This window comes from Solanum tuberosum, unplaced genomic scaffold (genome assembly GCF_000226075.1).
Source record: "Solanum tuberosum cultivar DM 1-3 516 R44 unplaced genomic scaffold, SolTub_3.0 scf00079, whole genome shotgun sequence".
NCBI classification, from domain to species: domain Eukaryota; kingdom Viridiplantae; phylum Streptophyta; class Magnoliopsida; order Solanales; family Solanaceae; genus Solanum; species Solanum tuberosum.
The window spans coordinates 1,200,082-1,218,487 of record NW_006239004.1 but is presented as its reverse complement, the minus strand read 5'-3'; the positions used below and the strand labels follow the sequence as shown (position 1 = coordinate 1,218,487).

Sequence of the window (18,406 nt, the reverse complement as noted above, 5' to 3'; positions counted from 1 at the left end):
ACTAGCAGGAAACATGATAAATTGTCCTACAATCTCAGAAGCAGAAAAAGTATAATTACAAGCCAAATTTGAGGAGGAGGTGCTCAGTTGCCTGAAAAAGTGTGCTATAGATAGGCCCCTAGACCTGATGGATACACAATGGGCTTCTTCATCAAATGCTGGGAAGTTCTAAAACATGACATTATGAATGCCTTCCACAACTTCTATGAACATGAGATATTTGAAAAGAGCTTCAATGCAACAGAAAGGAGATATTATTTGCGCTGATTCCCAAAAAGAAAGGGGTAAATGAGTTGAAAGATTTTAGACCAATTAGCTTGATAGGCAGTTTCTACAAGCTTTTGTCTAAAGTGTTGACTGAAAGGATCAAAATGGTGATGGATAAAGTGGTAGACTCCCAGGAAATGGCTTTCATTCAAGGCAGACAAATTATGGATGCAATGTTGATAGCTAATGAAGCAGTAGACTCAAGAATATCACAAAAGATGCCTGGAATCCTATGCAAATTGGATATAGAAAAAGCTTATGACCATGTGAATTGGGGGTTTCAAATCAACACACTCAAGAGAATGGGATTTGGGGAGAAGTGGATCAAGTGGATCAGATTCTGCATCTCAACTGTAAAATTCTCAGTAGTGATAAATGGATCACCAGAAGGTTTTTTTGCAGCTAAAAGGGGAATAAGACAAGGGGACCCTTCATCCTAGCCATGGAGGGTCTCAATAATATGATTAAGACAACAAAGGTCAATGGTTGGTTATCTGGTTTTGAAGTGGCTAAAAACAATGGAGAAAGTCTAGAGGTGACACATCTACAATACGCAGTTGATACATTGATTTTTTGTGGTGCTGAAGAGGAACAATTAAGATACTTGAGAGTGATCTTAGTACTCTTTGAAGGCATCTCAGGTTTGCACATTAATTGGGGGAAGAGTCACATTTATCCCATATACAATGTCCCAATAACCTCTTGGCCTCAATTCTGGGAGGAGAAGTCGGAACCCTACCCTCTATATATCTAGGCATGCCATTGGAGGGCCAATCAAAGTCCAAGGGAATTTGGGACAATGTCCTGGAAAGATATGAGAGGAAATTATCAAGATGGAAAGCCCAATACTTGTCTAGGGGGGGTAGACTCACTTTGATTAATGATGTGTTAGATGCCCTCCCAACCTACATGCTTACCGTTTTCCCCATCCCAGCATGGTAGTACAGAGGCTAGACCAAATCAGGAGAACCTTTTTTTGGCAAGGAAATAATACCAAGAAAGGTTATCACTTAGTCAAGTGGAAAGGACTAATCTCAAGCAAGAAACAGGGGGGCCTTGGTATCAAAAATCTGAAGAACCAAAGCAAAGCTTTGAAAATGAAGTGGTTATGGAGATATGCCCATGAGACACATTCTCTATGGAAAAAGGTGATTACAACAAAGTATGGAGAATTGGATGGGTGGATAACTGAAGAAGCAAACAATCCTTATGGTGTCACCGTTTGGAGATCTATCAGAAACTGGTGGACTATTTTACGTAACCACACTACCATTAGTGTAGGTGATGGTAATAAAACCATCTTCTGGAAAGATAGGTGGTTAGGTAATTGGAGTCTTGCAGAGAAGTTCCCTGATATGTTTGACTTAGTTATCCATCAGGACAGAATGATAACTGACATGTGGGCGTTCCAAGGCTGGGAATTAAATTTTAGAAGAAACTTGAATGATTGGGAAATTCCTAGACTAATTGAGTTCTTCAAAATTCTTGAAGCTTTTCAAGGTCTGAAGAATGGGGTAGACAGACTATGGTGGAATGGGCACAACAAAAGGGCATACAAAGTAAGTTCAGGGTACAAATTTCTGAACTCGACAATGGCACAAAACTCCATATGGCCATGGAAACAAATCTGGAGAACCAAAGCACCTTTGAAGGTGGCATGTTTCTCATGGTTGCTAGCAAAAGAAGCTATCTTGACACATGAAAACCTAAGAAAGAGGAACATTATCTTAGTCACGCACTGTTGTTATGTGGTGAGGCAGCTGAGACAGTGGGACATTTGTTTTTGCATTGTAGAATCACTGACCAACTATGAAGATTTTCATTAATCTCAGAGGCATACAATGGACAATGCCTAGCAAGATTGTTGACACTCTATCTAGTTGGGAAGAAGCTGGGAAGGGAGCAAAAAATAAGAGCTACTAGAGAACCATACCATCTTGTATATGGTGGACCATCTGGAAGGAGAGAAATGCTAGGTGTTTCGAAGATAGGAGTAGAACAGTACAGAAAATCAAAACAGATTGTATTTTGCTTTTGTATTTTTGGTGTACAAAGAACTCTCCTATAGATGCAGAAAATTTCCTAGATGTGTTAGAATCATGCTAGGATCGGGAGTTCTTTGATATATTGCTATACTTTGACTTGCTGTAAAGGGGTTTAGCACTACCTAAGTGCTGAGTTATAATACAAATATTACTTATTCAAAAAAAAAAAAGGTCAAGATAGAGGCATTGAAAGCTTTACAAATGTAGATTGGGCAGGTTCTACTATTGATAGGAGGTCTACATCAAGATATTGTACTTTTATCTGGGGAAATCTCGTGACTTGGAGGAGTAAAAATCAGAACGTTGTAGCCTGTAGCACTGCTGAAGTTGAATACCGATCTATGGCCCATGGGGAAATCTTGTAAGCAAGTTAGGCATGAAAGATATTTACATGCCAACTTGAAGGGGAGTCTTGATTTGTAAATATCTAAGTGTGATTAGATATGATTTTGTAGGATTTAAATTGATCTAACAAAATCATATATGATATGCTATTGAATAGGTTAGGATATTAGAATCATTCCTTGATTCTTATATCTCAGAATCAAAGGGATCTGATTGCTAGCTAGTTTATTTTTCTATACTATAAATTTGTATCTCTATGGATGAATAAAATTGTTCAATTTTGGTACCAAAACTTACAATGGGGGTTTTCTTTTAAAATCTATGATAGTTCTCCAAGGTATATACACATATATAAAGTTTTTCTGAGATTAATGGGTGCACGTGGACCTCCTCCTAATAGGGTAGGTCCGCCCCTGCTCCGGGTAGTAAATACTTTTTTAAGATTAAGAAACCCGCCTCTTCCAGGAAAACAATAAATGTTGATCAACTTGAGACATGAATGATCTTTACGATATGAAATTGATATTGGCATCCATCTTAATGAATCAAATGAACATGTAGTAGGACTTAAATATTAAGGCAAACACAAAAGGATGCAAAGCTATAGAAATAAGCTAACCTACTGACACAGTTGTGGACAATAAAGTTATTACAAAGAAAAATGGAAGTTGGCCCCTTACAACTTGTGTCATTTCACAAGAAGCTTTGATGCAAAGCTATAGAAATAAGCGAACCTACTGACACAGTTGTGGACAATAAAGTTATTACAAAGAAAAATGGAAGTTGGCCCCTTACAACTTGTGTCATTTCACAAGAAGCTTTGATGCAAAGCTATAGAAATAAGCGAACCTACTGACACAGTTGTGGACAATAAAGTTATTACACAGAAAAATGGAAGTTGGCTCCCTTGCAACTTGTGTCATTTCACAAGAAGCTTTACTCCTCTCCCGGCCTGGTTTTCAGCAATTCGGTGGAAGGGTGGCCAGTGACCCACAAATTTGTTGTGTACGTATGTATACATGAAATTTATTTGTATGGATACTTAAAAGTCATAGTGATGTATGGTATACAAGATGCTGTACAATTTCTTCAATCGATAAATGGACAGCTTTTGTGGAACTTATGAAATTAAAGCTTGCGGAGAAGCAAGGATAATTACAAAGCTATGCCCTCTGTAATCTGAGTACCTGTACTGAAATGAGACGTTTCTCCATTAGTTTCCTATAAAAATCTTTGCCACTTTTAGCTGCACATAGCTTCCACAGCTAGTTTCTTAGAGGTATTTGGACATGGATCTCCTCCAAAGATCTCAGGCACTACATTTACTGAACAAGATTGCTGTCCAATGCAGTTCTGCAATATCACATATTAAATTTCAGAGAAAGTACAAATGAACGGGTTAATGACACTATCAGATTAGCCAGTGATGATAAATGAATGAGATCAATACAATGTTAAACTCATGCTTTTTAGAAACAAACTAAAATACAGAAGTTTGAATGACCGCCAGAAAATAGCAGCCATCAGTCTGCAGGAAAACCTTTAATCCTTGGTTTAAATGAAGTCTAGATACTTGTAAGTTGTAATGTGAACAGGAATGGACAATACCTTTTCAAATGCATCATTGGACTTATGAGCATGGCAGCTACTTTCGTGATAGTTTCCACAAGTTCCCTGTGGTAATCCGTAACTTGCGAACTGTATGTCTGAGATTTTCAGCTCAGCTGGGCACCGTAAATGAGCTTTTAGTTGCAAACTGTTAGATTTTCCTGATGTTGCCATATGCCAACTTTTAAGACTTGGTTGTCCTTCAACAATATCAGCACAAACTCTGGTTGTTGATCTTTTAGCCAAAGAAATTCCTTCTGGCTCACCTCCCCATTCTTCAAACATTACCAACAGATTCCCTCTTGGTTTCAGCCATGATCGCGGGACATGATACCTGAAATTAACAGTTTCATAATGATAGTTGTATTTTCTTTCAAACAAGAAGCTAAAGTTATAGTATCATATTTTTCATCAAAAGTTATAGTATCATATTCCTTCAAGCTTCTTGTGTTTCTCTTTTCTTCCCCTTAGCACCTTGTTTGAAATACATTTGTGTTAGGAATTACTCGGTAGATTTGACTTTTAAGCAGTATATCTTAAGGAATAAGCGACACAAAATGTCTCTCTCATCTCTTTCTGGTTTTGACTTTTGCTCTTTCTGGGTGAGATTGTCATGTGAAACTTTCCCCCAAAATTTGGACTACTACTCCACGAATAAAAAAGAGAATTGCCATACAGGCTGGACTTTAGGAAATCCCTTAGACCCTTACCATCTTTGAGAAGGCTTCTCGCAGTTGGTCTGACACTTTGTCTCACTGTAGAGTCCAGCATAATTGCATTCACCACAGTCGCCGCGTGCTATGTATCCAGGCCAGTGGCGACCTACGCCTTCGCCATTTATCCATATTTGACCTTTTCCCATACTTCCCATATCCAAAGCTAGTGGGTCATTTCCTTCAGGTGCATCAAATGTAGCCTGGAAAAGGTATTAGTGCTATAGCATGATTTTTGAGGATCATAAAACTGATAAAAACATGTAAGTCTTTTTTTATATTTTTTATATTACCAGGACCCTGTATTTCACCAGTAATAATCTTACCTTGTACCAAGTCAGGGGCTGCTTTTGAGCCAGCAACAAATCCTTGACCCATTTAACAGAGGAACTCCCACTTAAAGTGTGAAGACTTAACATTTCACCTTTCATACCAACCTGCAAAAATAGAAAATCACCAGGTTTTATTGATATTAAGGGACAAAAATCTTATCCTCTTATCCTCATGGTTGCATTTTAAAAAAAAAAAAAACTATTCCAGGAATTAATCCTGGAAGTGTTGTATACCAATTATGAAACACAAACGGCGGGGGCGGGGGGTCAAAACCTAACCCCTGGCATACATATTAGCAAGCTATCTAGGCAAAACAATAAAGCTAAACATAAATATTACACTTTCCTAGGGCTACACATGAATGTACATCTAACAAACAAAAGTTGGCTTTGTCATATTTTACCCTGACACTAGGCATGGTTGCAATTAATCTTCAAGGGGAACCGGAAATAGGACAGAGAATAAAACATAGAATAGACTTAATAGATGCATATGTCCTTTAGCTTTGTTTCTCTCCTCAAGCATTACATATGCAAAGCTTCTTGTTATCTTCTTAAATCAGGCTTGGGAATCTAGACTGACCCCTTGGTAAACGAGAGTAATAGAAGTAGTTAACAAACCTTGTATGCCCATCTTTGTTTTGTCAAATCTCTTGTACCCTCATTGAGACCACTTAATGTGATTGGACCAAGCACTCCGGCGTTCCACGTCTCAAAATGCAATCCAACATTCTGGATTGGACTTAAACAACATAAGAAGTAGAATTACAATTGCTAATTCTAGAAAACAGAGAAACAGGATGTAGAGAACTCACTGGGAGACCAACAGCAACACTGAGCATAGAAATTTTATTTATACCAGCTCTTAGTTTCACATTGCCACTATATGTCAACTTTGGGTTTTCCAATCCTCCATAAACGGCTCCTACCACATGGCAAAATATAAAAACCAAATGGTGATAAGAATAGACGTAATAGATGCATTTATCAACAACACCATTCTGCCATGTTGTCCAATAGGCTGCAGGTCCAAGTACCTGATAGTTGGCCATTGATGAAGACGTGCAAGGCGTGACCAGCAGACATAACAGTTAGAAGAGATTCCTTTTCATTCTTTAGAAATCCTTCATCAGATGCTATACTTACACTGGAGGAAGCACACAGAATGATTATTGTCGATATCCAAGTAGCAAGTGAAATTGGAACATGATTTAAGAAAGGTAAAGATATAAAAATACTTACTCTGTCATGTACCATAAATAGTCTGAGGAATCCCTAGTAACATTTATCTGCTCCCATAGTCCACTGGTTGAAAGTGTATCACTATCATCAGCAGAGGGAGTTTCTTCAGTGTACGACTCCCAAGATAATCCACCACCAATAGGTGTCATCTTCATCTGAGAGCTTTGGGAGCTAATCTGCAGCAATTCACAGAGGATGTTAAAACTTTTGGTCCAGAATGTTCATATATATTTCAAATACGTTTATTGTGACTGCTTTTTTGAATATATTAATCTGGCCCTGGATGATATCATGTTTTTCTAGGTTGCAAACCTAATACCTGCAATACTAAAATATGGTTTTTTTGTAGGTTCAAAGAAGGATCCTGTTTCATTACCCTAGCAGTGTTGTAGACAGCAGTTCTGCAATCAGGAAGAATGCTGATGGACCATGGAGGCAGGTCATATTGCATATTCTGAAAAGTGACTTTAACTGAAAAAGTTGGGTCATAGTTGGACAAAATGCAGCACAAACGCCAGATTTCGAGCTATACACATGAGCCTGTGTTTGATGTCAACAGGTAAATCAGTTTTTGAAGAAATCAAGATGTTAAATTCATCTAGAAAATTAGAATTGTCTACATCAGTAACCTCTTGATTTTTTCCGAGCCAAGTGACTTTTGCATAGGATGAAACCAAGGCTGGTTCAGAGAGCTTTATAGCTTTATGCAAGTCTCTCAAGTGCCCATATTTTGGTTCATTCAGCAGCCCTGTTACACCATAGAGCTAGCTAGTCAAGCATGTAACAGTTCCTGCTTGCTAGAAAAAAAATTAATGCCGTTTCTTTTGGTTGCCCAGATGATTATGAAATCTGAGAGTACATAATTCTTTTACTTGTTTAGTTGTGTTTCTGTTTCATACCATATTCATCCAATGGAGCATCATAATCATAACTAGTGGCAATGAAACGGCCTGCAGTTGTCCGGCCAAAATTTGTTCCCCCGTGATACTGCAGCCAAGACGATATAATTATATGAAAAAAGATAAAAGTAGTTCTTATCAGTTATAAAATCCTCTTAACTGGTAAGTTTGCATAAAATAAAATGATTAACTAACCATGTAATAGTTGAAGAATGAACCATTATTCTGTATAAACCTTGCAACTGCAAATGCCATATCTTCAGCAGGTCGCCTAGGAACTGGACCACCAAATTTGGTATACCTATGCATAGAAGGATAGAAAATTTGATAGAGATTCAACTGAACAGAAGCAGTTCCACTCATACAGTTGAATTCATCGAACTTACCAGGCAGTCCAGACTTCTGTCCACATTTTAGGTTTGTAGGGTTTATTAGGTTTAAAATTTTCACAGTAGAAACCATTGCAAGTATCTATCTGTAGCAAGGAAAAGAAAAAAGGATTGAAAGAAAGCCCAATTGGGCCAAAATACTGTCAAGATATATAGATGATTAAGAAAAGAGTGAAAATAGCTTACAACAGGATCAGGGGCATCTTCTTGCTTACACATGATCCATGGGACTCCAGTGTCTAGACCTACAGCCATTTCAGCAGCCCATTTTGCATAAGGTTTACCAGGAGCACCAATTTCCCACTCTACTGGTCCATATTCATTTTCTATCTGTTGCCACATTTCATCAAGTAACAAACTTGCTTTTTTAAACATCACTAGTATACGTGCTCGCGCGTTACGCGGAGATTATTAAAAAATATTTAATTATTTGAATTCATTACACCGTTTTAATTTTATAAAAACATAATTATCCTTTTATTTTCAATGAAATGTACTTAATAACACACATTTTATATAAGCAAAGGAACAAATCATATAAATGCATACGCACGATCATCAAATAACATTTTTGATAAAAATAAATACTATAAATATATATTTCTTATACAAACATTTCAAAAATATACCATGGTTAAAAATAAATAATAAGAATGTATTAATTAAGAGAATGTGCGTTTAACACTCTCTCAAATTAAAATATGAAATCTTTTATTTATTTATTTCAATGGAGATATTTCAAGTAAACTAAATAATTTCTTCATTTTTTAATCTTTCTCATAATAATTTTAAAATACTTATCTTAATAATAAATTCCTTATTCAAATGGTTAATTAAAAAGGTGAGTACAATAATATATCACAACTCTTTATTCATTTCAAATTGATCAAGTTTCTAGAGCTCTTCTATAGTTATACATGTCAAATTGTTATATAAGTAAAGCTAAACATAAAAAAAAATATAGTTTGTTTTATATTTTTATGATAGGGTCTTCTTTAACCTTGTTTTGTTTGTGGGATTTATATTTTTATGACATAAAAAATTAATTTATTTATCACCTTAGATATTTATTATATAAATTTGATTGAGTTATTTTATAAGAAAAAGGTACTAAATTGAGTGACTTTATTGTTACATAATTTCTCATAATTGAATGACATTTTGAGTTAATTACTCTTAATTGAGATGTAGAAGAAGGAAACAACTCAATTTCACATCAAAAACACAAAGCATTCAACCAAAAGAGATCTTAATTAATTGGTACTAATAAAAACAACAAAAAGTAACTTGATTGTCCATAATATGCTGGTATTCAAATTTAAATTTCTCCATGTCATGAAATCCTTCTAAATCAAATTTGATTGTCCTATATTTAACAAAATAGTTTTAAATTCTAAAGAGTAGAAAAAAATTCAATGTGAAAAATATAAATTATCTATATTTTAAAAAACAAAACATACATACAGGTGAAACAACTTTTAATTTATACACGGATATAGGACTAAAATTGTGCAATTTTTTTTAAAAAAAACTAATCATTTTTTGATAATTTTTACGTTTGTACTATTTCATATAAGGAAAATTTGAGTGAGTGATTTTATAAGAAAAAGATACTAAATTGAGTGACTTTATTATTACATAAATTCTCATAATTGAATGACTTTTTGAGTTAATTACTCTTATTTGAGATCTAAAAAAAGGAAACAACTCAATTTCACATCAAAAACACAAAACACTCAACTAAAAGAGGTCCTAATTATAACAACAAAAAGTAAGTTTATCTATTAACCTTACATGGTGTTCTTAATTATATAATTTTGAAGAATCAATTTGACAAAGAAGTAATTTTTAAGCCCATACATACTCAAAATCAAACTGAAGTAAAAATGTACTATACCTTGAACACCAATTCAGATCGTCAGAACTTCTCATAATTGAATAACCTTTTGAATTAATTACTCTTATTTGAGATATAGAAGAAGGAAACAACTAAATTTCACATCAAAAACACAAAACGTTCAACTAATTGTGGTCCTAATTAATTGGTACTAATTAAAACAACAAAAAGTAACTTTATCTACTAACCTTACATGATGTTCATAGTGTTATCATTTTGAAGATTCAATTCGAAAAAGAGGTAATTTTTAAGACCATACACATGCACAATTAAACTGAAGTACAATGAACTATACCGTGGATATCAATTGAGATCGTCACAATTTCTCTTATTGTCTTCTGCTGTGAAATTTTAGAATGAAAATAGATAGTGGAAATAGAAAACAAACATGAGAGGACGTTTAAATTATTTTGAAATATTAGTTTTATAGTCTAATATGATGTTTCAGTTTTTTTTTTTAAATGTATTTAAAAAATAAGAAATTTTAAAATTAAAAAATAGCAAGGAAGTTACAATTCTTTTGAGTTGGCGTTTTTTTTTTAATTTTGTTTTTTACTAAAACGTTTCCTACTCACGTACAAACAAATGATTAATATATTTTAAAATTTGAATTCAAATTTACAATTCTTTTGAGTTGGCAGTTTTTTAAAAAAAAAATGTATTAAAACATAATTCCTACTCACATACAAACACACGATTAATATATATTAAAATTTGAATTCAAATTTTAAATTTTAAATTTGAAGTAGTTAGATTAGAAAATAAATTATTTTTAAATATTTTAAAATCAAATATTAAAGAATCTAAAGATCTGTATTTCTTCATTGATGACATGTGTTTTTTTTTAAAAAAAAAAATCGTATTTCTTTTAAATTTGTTTTTTAAAATAATAAAATTTCAAAATTAATTGTGGCGCTGGCACGTATGTTGTTTTTCTTCTCTTATTATATATAAATAGATTTTCAAGTTGGGCACAGAAAATTAGGAAAAACAAAAACCATGAATTGAAATAACAACAATAACTATGCCTCAGTCCCAATTAAGTAGTGGTAAATCAAAGTTTGTTAGTATAAGAGTTCCGGACCATAAAACCTTTTGCTTATTAGGTTTAAAAATTATTTACTAGAACTAAAAAGACTCCTAAAAGAACATAGGACATATTCCTCTGAAGACACAGTGAAGACAAGCCATAAACAATATTTTCAAACCTGTGCCATAATAATTGGTCCTCCTTGAGGTTCAAACAAATTCTCTGACTTCATCATGTTGACAATTTTCTCAACAAATCCTTGCATAGCAACCTTCATCATAGTTCAACCAGTAAAACATAAACAGAAACAAAACAAATTACATTAAATCCAGTTAGAATTTGATACAAACCTTAAAAGGCTGATTATCTGCTCTAAATTCCATTCCTGGCACATATTTTAACCAAACAGGAAAACCCCTACACCAAAAACAAGATTATAAAAACAGAAAGAAATTTCAACTCAAAAAATTATATATTGTTGAGTAGATTTTTACCCAAAGTTCCATTCTGCACATATGTAAGGGCCAATGCGGAGATTGAGAAAAAGTCCAGCTTGTTGTACTAGTTTAATGAATTTAACCAGATCATATCTTCCCTCAAAATTAAACTGAAGAAAAAAAAGAAATTGTAAAGTTAAAAGAGCCAGTAATTTTGGACTAAAATTATCCTTAAGTTCATTTTGGTTCTTCAAATACAACCTGAGCAATTTTAATTCCTTAGCACTTTTGATCTCCCTAACATAACCATGTTAAAAAATTAACGAAAAGGTACAAATTTCAACTGATAGTGCTATTGCTTTCTTGATTGATACACATTTTATTTCTTCTTGCCTTTAATAATAACTATTTATATTAGAAGACAATACTTTAGAACACAATAATTTATCCTACACGAAAATAGTAACCATTTTCTCTAGGTGCGACAGGAGAATGAGTTTTATATTTGGTGTCACATGAGTTTAACACCTTTAAGAAGATCTAAAGTAGAGTAGCAAAATTAAGAGATTAAAAGTTCTCAGTTTATATTTGAAGGACTAAAATAAATCTACGCTCTTAAAAAAGAGATAATTTTAGCCCAAAACTCTTAAAAGAAATGAAAACATTTACTTTTCCTGGTGAAGGCTCATGCCCATTCCAGAACACGTAAGTCTCAATAACATCTAAGCCTCCATCTTTAGCCTTATGTATAAGATCAGGCCACATCTGCAATTACCATCAGTAAAAAGGATTTTTTGAGACAAGAAAAAGTAATAATGACAAATAAAAATTACAGCTAAACAAGACAACTATATTTTAGAAGATATATAGCTTTAGACCAAAAATTAGACATATCTATTGGTCAAGAATGAAAATATTGAAAATGATACTACTACTCCCTTTGTTTCAATTTGTTTATCTTGATTCAGAGTATGAGAGTCAAACTAACTAAATTTCATTAGTGAATTCAAACATACAATTTGAAATAAAATTTGAGAAATTACTTAAAAAGTAGGGAAAATGATTCGAAATATGTCCGAACTTTGACCGAAATGGCACCTATATATCTTTAAAATACACTATTAAATAGTGCAGGGGTAATAGGTCCTGCCGTAAGTCTGGGATTGTTACAGCAATTTCGGTCAAAGTTCGAATATATTTCATACCTTTTTCCCGAAAAAGTATCATGAGTCAGTATAGTTAACTATTCAAAATATTTATAAAAATTATGATTAAAAAAAAAATTCTTTAACCATCCAAATTGTAACCAAGACAAACAAATTGAAACGAACGTAGTATGTTACCTCGGGAGTGCTTCTTGGATAGTGAACAGAACCAGAAATGAGAATTCTTCTCTTCCCATTGATTACTATGGCTCTATCATCATACGTGACACTACCTCTCGCTAAGGAAGAAACCAATGAAAAAAATACTACAAAGAGCAATAGTGACACATTTATTCTCATCATTTTACACACAAAAATATAAAGAGAAAGAATGATTATTCTGAGATTTATAGAAACAATGCACTATAGTATATAAATATTATTTATATATATGTAGGTTTTAAAGGCACTTTTAGGTTTGTTAAGGAAAATGAGGAACGGAAGGTTTGGTTATCCAAATGAAGTATCTTAAAGATATGTTTTATTTTTTTGGTAATTTTATGATTTAAGTAAATGTTATTTTGGAATATAATGAACATATTCCATTTTTTATTATTTTATTATAATAGAAGTGGTAAGGTGTTGCTCTTAATTTTCTTTTTTCTTTATATAGGCATGCATGTTTATCTCACAAAGGAAAAGAACTTTGTAGTTCTTATTATACAAAAAAAAAAAAATTGATGTTGCAAAGTCTAAATTAAACATGAAAGACTTCCAAAGGGGAATGATATTTTAATTGAAATTGAAATGTTTGGGGATTAAAGTTGAGATATTTTGTTTTAATTCAACAAGAGCTAGTTAGTTGGACCTCCTTTTTTTCATGTCCTCAAAACATAGGTAGTTAAGCTCGTTTTGAAAGATGCTTTAATTCCACTAAATTACTTATAAAGTACTACGATTCTTATTGGGTACTTTCCAACAAATTAATTTCATGCCATATCGGTGTTTTAAAAGTCTGGTGTGAGATGAGTTGTTTTATTGGAACAAGGAGTAAACTTCGAATAAAGGACGTAAGTCCCATGAATTTGTGTCACATATATTATCTTCCATTTTAGAAAACTAAAAAAATAAGCAAAATAATATTTTTCAATGATTCTACCAATAAATTTAAATAAATAACTAATAATATAAAAAAATATTATAATTATTATTTGAAAAAGGTAACAATACAAAAAATGACAATAGCCATTTTAAAAATAAAATCATCATTTATTCATCATCGATCCCCATATTTACCAGTCCTTCCTACCCTCAACTAATATTTGCACCGATTATTACTTATATATCTCAAAGTAGCAGAAGGATAAAAAGTGTAAAAGCAATGACAAAAAATAAATAAAATTGCTATAGCAACACAGTGCTACAAAAATTCTATCCTATCCATTTCAGACATGATTATCAAAAAAACTATTTATGATAGTATCATTTTCTATAAGAGTTATTTTCTTTATTTATATATTTTATGAAAAATCACTACAACATGCAAACATGATAACATAAAGTATAAATATCATCATCTCAATAATAAAAAGTATGATTTATAACAAAAATACTTTTAAAAAAAATCAAATTTAACGCTCTTACAATTTTACATCCGGATCTCATGCGCCACAAATTATAGGGTGCTACACCTTTTATTTGTGTTCCTAAACATTTTTTATACGCCCCATCCTAAAAGTCACCCCGAAACTTGTCCCAAAAAAATGCCTTTAAACACACTATTATATATCCATGATTTTTCTGTTTGCTTTTGTGGGGGAGTTATTCCCATTGGGCAATCGCAAGATATAAAATGATGAAAAAAATCACAATTATTGTGATTTTATTTATAGTGATGCAAGCTACAAGTCATGCTACATTACAACAAAAGGAAAGCTACTACTATGATACAAATGTCATGTCATGACATGTAAAAAGATGAAAAATGGAAGAAAGGGATAAAGAGACTTAACAATTAGCTACGATATTGCGTCATCCAACTTTTATTTCTCTGTTGCTTGCTTTTTATGTTGATTACAATAAAAGAAACAAAAAACAGAACCAACCACAAGGGTTGATCTTTGTGAATACAAGACGTACAAGAAAAATGAACAAAACTTTTGAAGCCAAAACAACTATATCATGTACCGAGAAATGGGGAAAGATAAAGGGAAATATTTAAATATAGTTTCATATCATAAAAGTCACTTCTTTTTTTCCATTACATAAAAATAACTTAATTATATTCATAATATCAACTTAAAAGTCACCTTTCTTTGGATGGAAATTAAGAAATCTACTAAAGGTGACATGATATGCAAATTAGAAAAATTCTGATGCATTTTCACTATATTTGTGCATTTTAAGTACATATAGGCATAGTTAAATATTTTTTATATAATTAAAAAATCACTTTAATGATATGACCTTATACTCGAGAAATCTTTCTTGAAATTATGAATCATTGGATTTCTTCTAAGTGCAGGGTTTTAATCATTTATTATACAATATAATTATTAGTTTTGTTCAATCGGCCTATGATATATACCTATTGAGTACACGTGTTTTCATACTTATAATATTGTTCCTGCATTATTTTAATGCAAATCCTAGCATAAACACAGACCTAGTTGATTGTTTATCCGAGACAATACTTCTTCATGAGCTTGAGTGAGCTACTTGGATTTTGGATTGGTGCTTGGCTTCGCCTAGCTTTATATGTTTCTGTCTTTTACTATTTCAGATAGTTTGGTAGATTTAAAATGGATGGGCTAAAACTTTCGATGCTTTTGTATTGGTGATACTAGGTCTTGGATGTATTCTCTTATGGGAAAATTACGCGGTTAAATAAATTTATACTACTTAATTACTCATTATAGCTATATTTTGCTATAATTACCACTCGCGACTAACATTAACCATTAAGTACGTGGACTGACTTTAAGTTTGTATAATTAGTCACATTTGTATATGTATAATTCGCCACATTTGTATAGTTCGCAACTAACAATTCTTTGTTTGATTTATATTTGTATATGATGGTTTGTATTTGTATATGACGATGATTTCCTTTGGTTTTTTAGTTTTGTCATCATATAACATTCAATCTTTCTGTGTTATAACTTTTTAAAGTTTGTATAAACGTGTAGTTTTCGAATTTTGTATAATATAATTTATATAATGTAATTTGTATAATATATTTTGTATAATTGCTTAAAGTTCATATGCTTATGTTTGTATCAATTCATTATTTCGAGTTTTATTATATTTGTATAATTCGAGACTTTATATTACTCAATTATACAAAAACATGTGAATTATACAAATGTACCTGCGAATTATATAAACGAGATGCAAATTATACAAATTATTGTCCTCACTCGCTCGCCTCTCTCCTCCCTCTCCCAATCTCGCTCACCTCTCTCCTCCCTCTTCGAATCTCGCTCGTCTCTCTCCTCCCTCTCCCAATCTCTCTCGCCTCTCTCCTCCCTCTCCCAATCTCACTCGCCATCGCCAAAATATACAAATACATATGTATAATATACAATTATCTAATCGATATACATATATAATTCACCTCTCTCCCACTCTCTGCCCTCTCTCGCTTGCCTCTCTCCTCCCTCTCCCAGTCTCACTCGCCACTCTCCTCCCTATAATATGTAGCTACGAATCGTAACTAGCAAACTATAGCTATAGAGCATATTTAGGCTATTTTTGAGTGGCTATACGCAAAAGTTTCTCATTTCTTATTTATGCACTTCTATTCTATTTATGAAATCTTGAATTTTTGAGGGTTACTTTTACGATATTGACTTGATATTTGATTGGGGTGAAGAACTGATGATTTGCCTACTAGCCGAATTTGTATAGGTGTCATCATGAACTTGGATTTTAGACCGTGACGTAATATTTTATTTGTATAAATTTAAAGTTATAATCGATATACATTTTATATTAACAAATGTAGTAGTTGTTGGCAATTCAAGAGTGTGTTCTTGTTCATCTGCTAACAAGAACATAAGATGATAGAGGAGTGTCTAGGCAGCCAACCTTCATTTACATCTCTTTGCACCAAAATAACTGATTCTTAGTCCTTACTAATTCTTTCCATTCTTAGGATCCTATTAATAAATTTAACATGAATTAGGCCATGAATATGTACACACATAGCTTGGAATGATAGACTATATATATTTGGAAGTTGCTCTCTTTCACATTTCCTTACATTCCACCTTTTCTACATTGGAGGGATTCAAAGGTCATCCAAAAACAAGATCAACTAATTAAGCAACATTCAATTGTCTCAATGTAGGCATTGCTTAACTATCCAACCAGCCAAAATAGAATAAAGACAACAAGAGCATAGTCAACTAACACTAGCAACAATTGAAACTAGGAAAAGGATATATAATTAATAAAGATACCAGTGAGTCAATTCCAGGGGTGTCAATTTGGGGGTTGAGTCAAATTTAGATGGGTCATAATGGGTTAAAATAACAATGGGGTCAAGACCCAACCTTACTCAAATTTTCTTGGGTTAAAATGGGTTAGGTAATGAGTTAAATTACGGGTCAAGATCCAACACAATCCAATTTTTACCAAGCTTAGTTATTTCATTTGCAAACTATTTTAGTACCTAATAAAATTATTTTTTCTTTATTATGTCTATATACAACATATCAAATTGAAAAAAAAAAGTTTTTAAAAATTATTGACAAGATTTTTCATGAGCCAATTCGGGATACATCTCAACCCAATTTTTAATAGGTTGAAATAATGAATAGGCGTGTAATGTTTCGGTTGGTCATTTTTGAAAATTTTCATAAAATTACCAGTTATCTCTCCCAATATTGACCCCGATTCATTTTTAATGAGTTTTGAAATTAGTTTCGAGTTTTGAGTTAAAAGTTGTGAATTATGGAATTATGGAATTATAGAAATTTGGAAATTTGAAAGGCTAAAATTGTTAAAAAGTGAATTCCGGTGTCTTTTGGAGTTTCGAGTGTCGGAATGAAATTTTGTCGATCCATCAGTTTTGAAATGTGAAAATTAGACTAAGAGAGTTGTTGATTTCAAATTCAAAGTCTTTTTGAGGATTTGAGGTCCTAAATTGGAAGATTGTAGAATTTTAGCCTTTGGATTTACTTTAATTAGTCAATATTCGAGGTTGAGATGTTCGGATTGGATTTGCGACAGTTCCTTTGGATTTGGGTAATGATTTTAGGCCTAGAGGAATCTTGGTTGAATATTTAGAGGTCCCGGTCTTGATTTAGACTTTTAGGTGCTATAATTAGTTTCTTGTGACTTACACGAGACTCGGGTCAAGGAAACCACAAATTCTTGTTTCGATAGTTCCATTGTGTACAGGGTTCCGAACAAATCCCGATGGTCCATTCGATGATTTTGAAGATGGTTGTGTTTGCCGGTGTCTGCACGCCTCGTTGTTGCGAACACTAGCCCGCTTAAGCAACCTTCGCTTTAGCGAGAATCCCTACTTAAGAGGGGTTTGTGTTAGCGATGTTTGCTTAAGTGAACCTATGCCCGATTTTGTTGCCAGCAATTATGGGGTTTTACCCATTCTTCCCCTATTTTGAGTTTTGGAAAATCGTTGGAGGCGATTTTGAAGAGAAATCTTGTGCTAAATCATTTGGGTAACCCTTTGTGATCCTAAAACTTCAATTTCCTTTAATAATTTATGGATTTTAACATCAAAACTTGAGATTTTAATTGACAAATGGCAAGGTTTTTCAAGAACTGGAGTTTTTTCTTTTTAGTAAAATGGTAATTATGAACTGATTTTAATTCTTTTTTTCGAAAAGGTTTTTACCAATGATTTACAATTTTCTTGGATAACATTTTCAAGTAAAGATTTTCATATTCAAACCTCAATTTTGGAATTAGATTCTTGGGTTGATTTGACCCATTTTTCAATTAAATGATTTGGGTGTTATTATTTCCAGAATCTTATTGTGATTACTTGAATGAATTAGATTGTGTGGCATTGGACATTATTCGTAA

General features: G+C 32.8%; 1 protein-coding gene across 1 annotated transcript; it reads right to left on the bottom strand.

The window, feature by feature from the left end:
* Nucleotides 1-3,194: 3,194 nt before the first annotated feature.
* On the bottom strand, nucleotides 3,195-12,712 carry LOC102596201 (beta-galactosidase). The gene is given in 20 exon segments (XM_015308346.1): nucleotides 3,195-4,010; nucleotides 4,266-4,599; nucleotides 4,976-5,181; nucleotides 5,305-5,415; nucleotides 5,932-6,042; nucleotides 6,126-6,235; nucleotides 6,348-6,457; nucleotides 6,553-6,728; nucleotides 6,929-7,050; nucleotides 7,053-7,092; nucleotides 7,182-7,300; nucleotides 7,452-7,539; nucleotides 7,647-7,752; nucleotides 7,838-7,926; nucleotides 8,027-8,170; nucleotides 10,946-11,038; nucleotides 11,118-11,184; nucleotides 11,262-11,374; nucleotides 11,874-11,969; nucleotides 12,548-12,712. Coding segments are annotated over 20 exon segments (2,511 nt in total). The 3' UTR covers nucleotides 3,195-3,899.
* Between the last annotated feature and the right edge of the window lie 5,694 nt (nucleotides 12,713-18,406).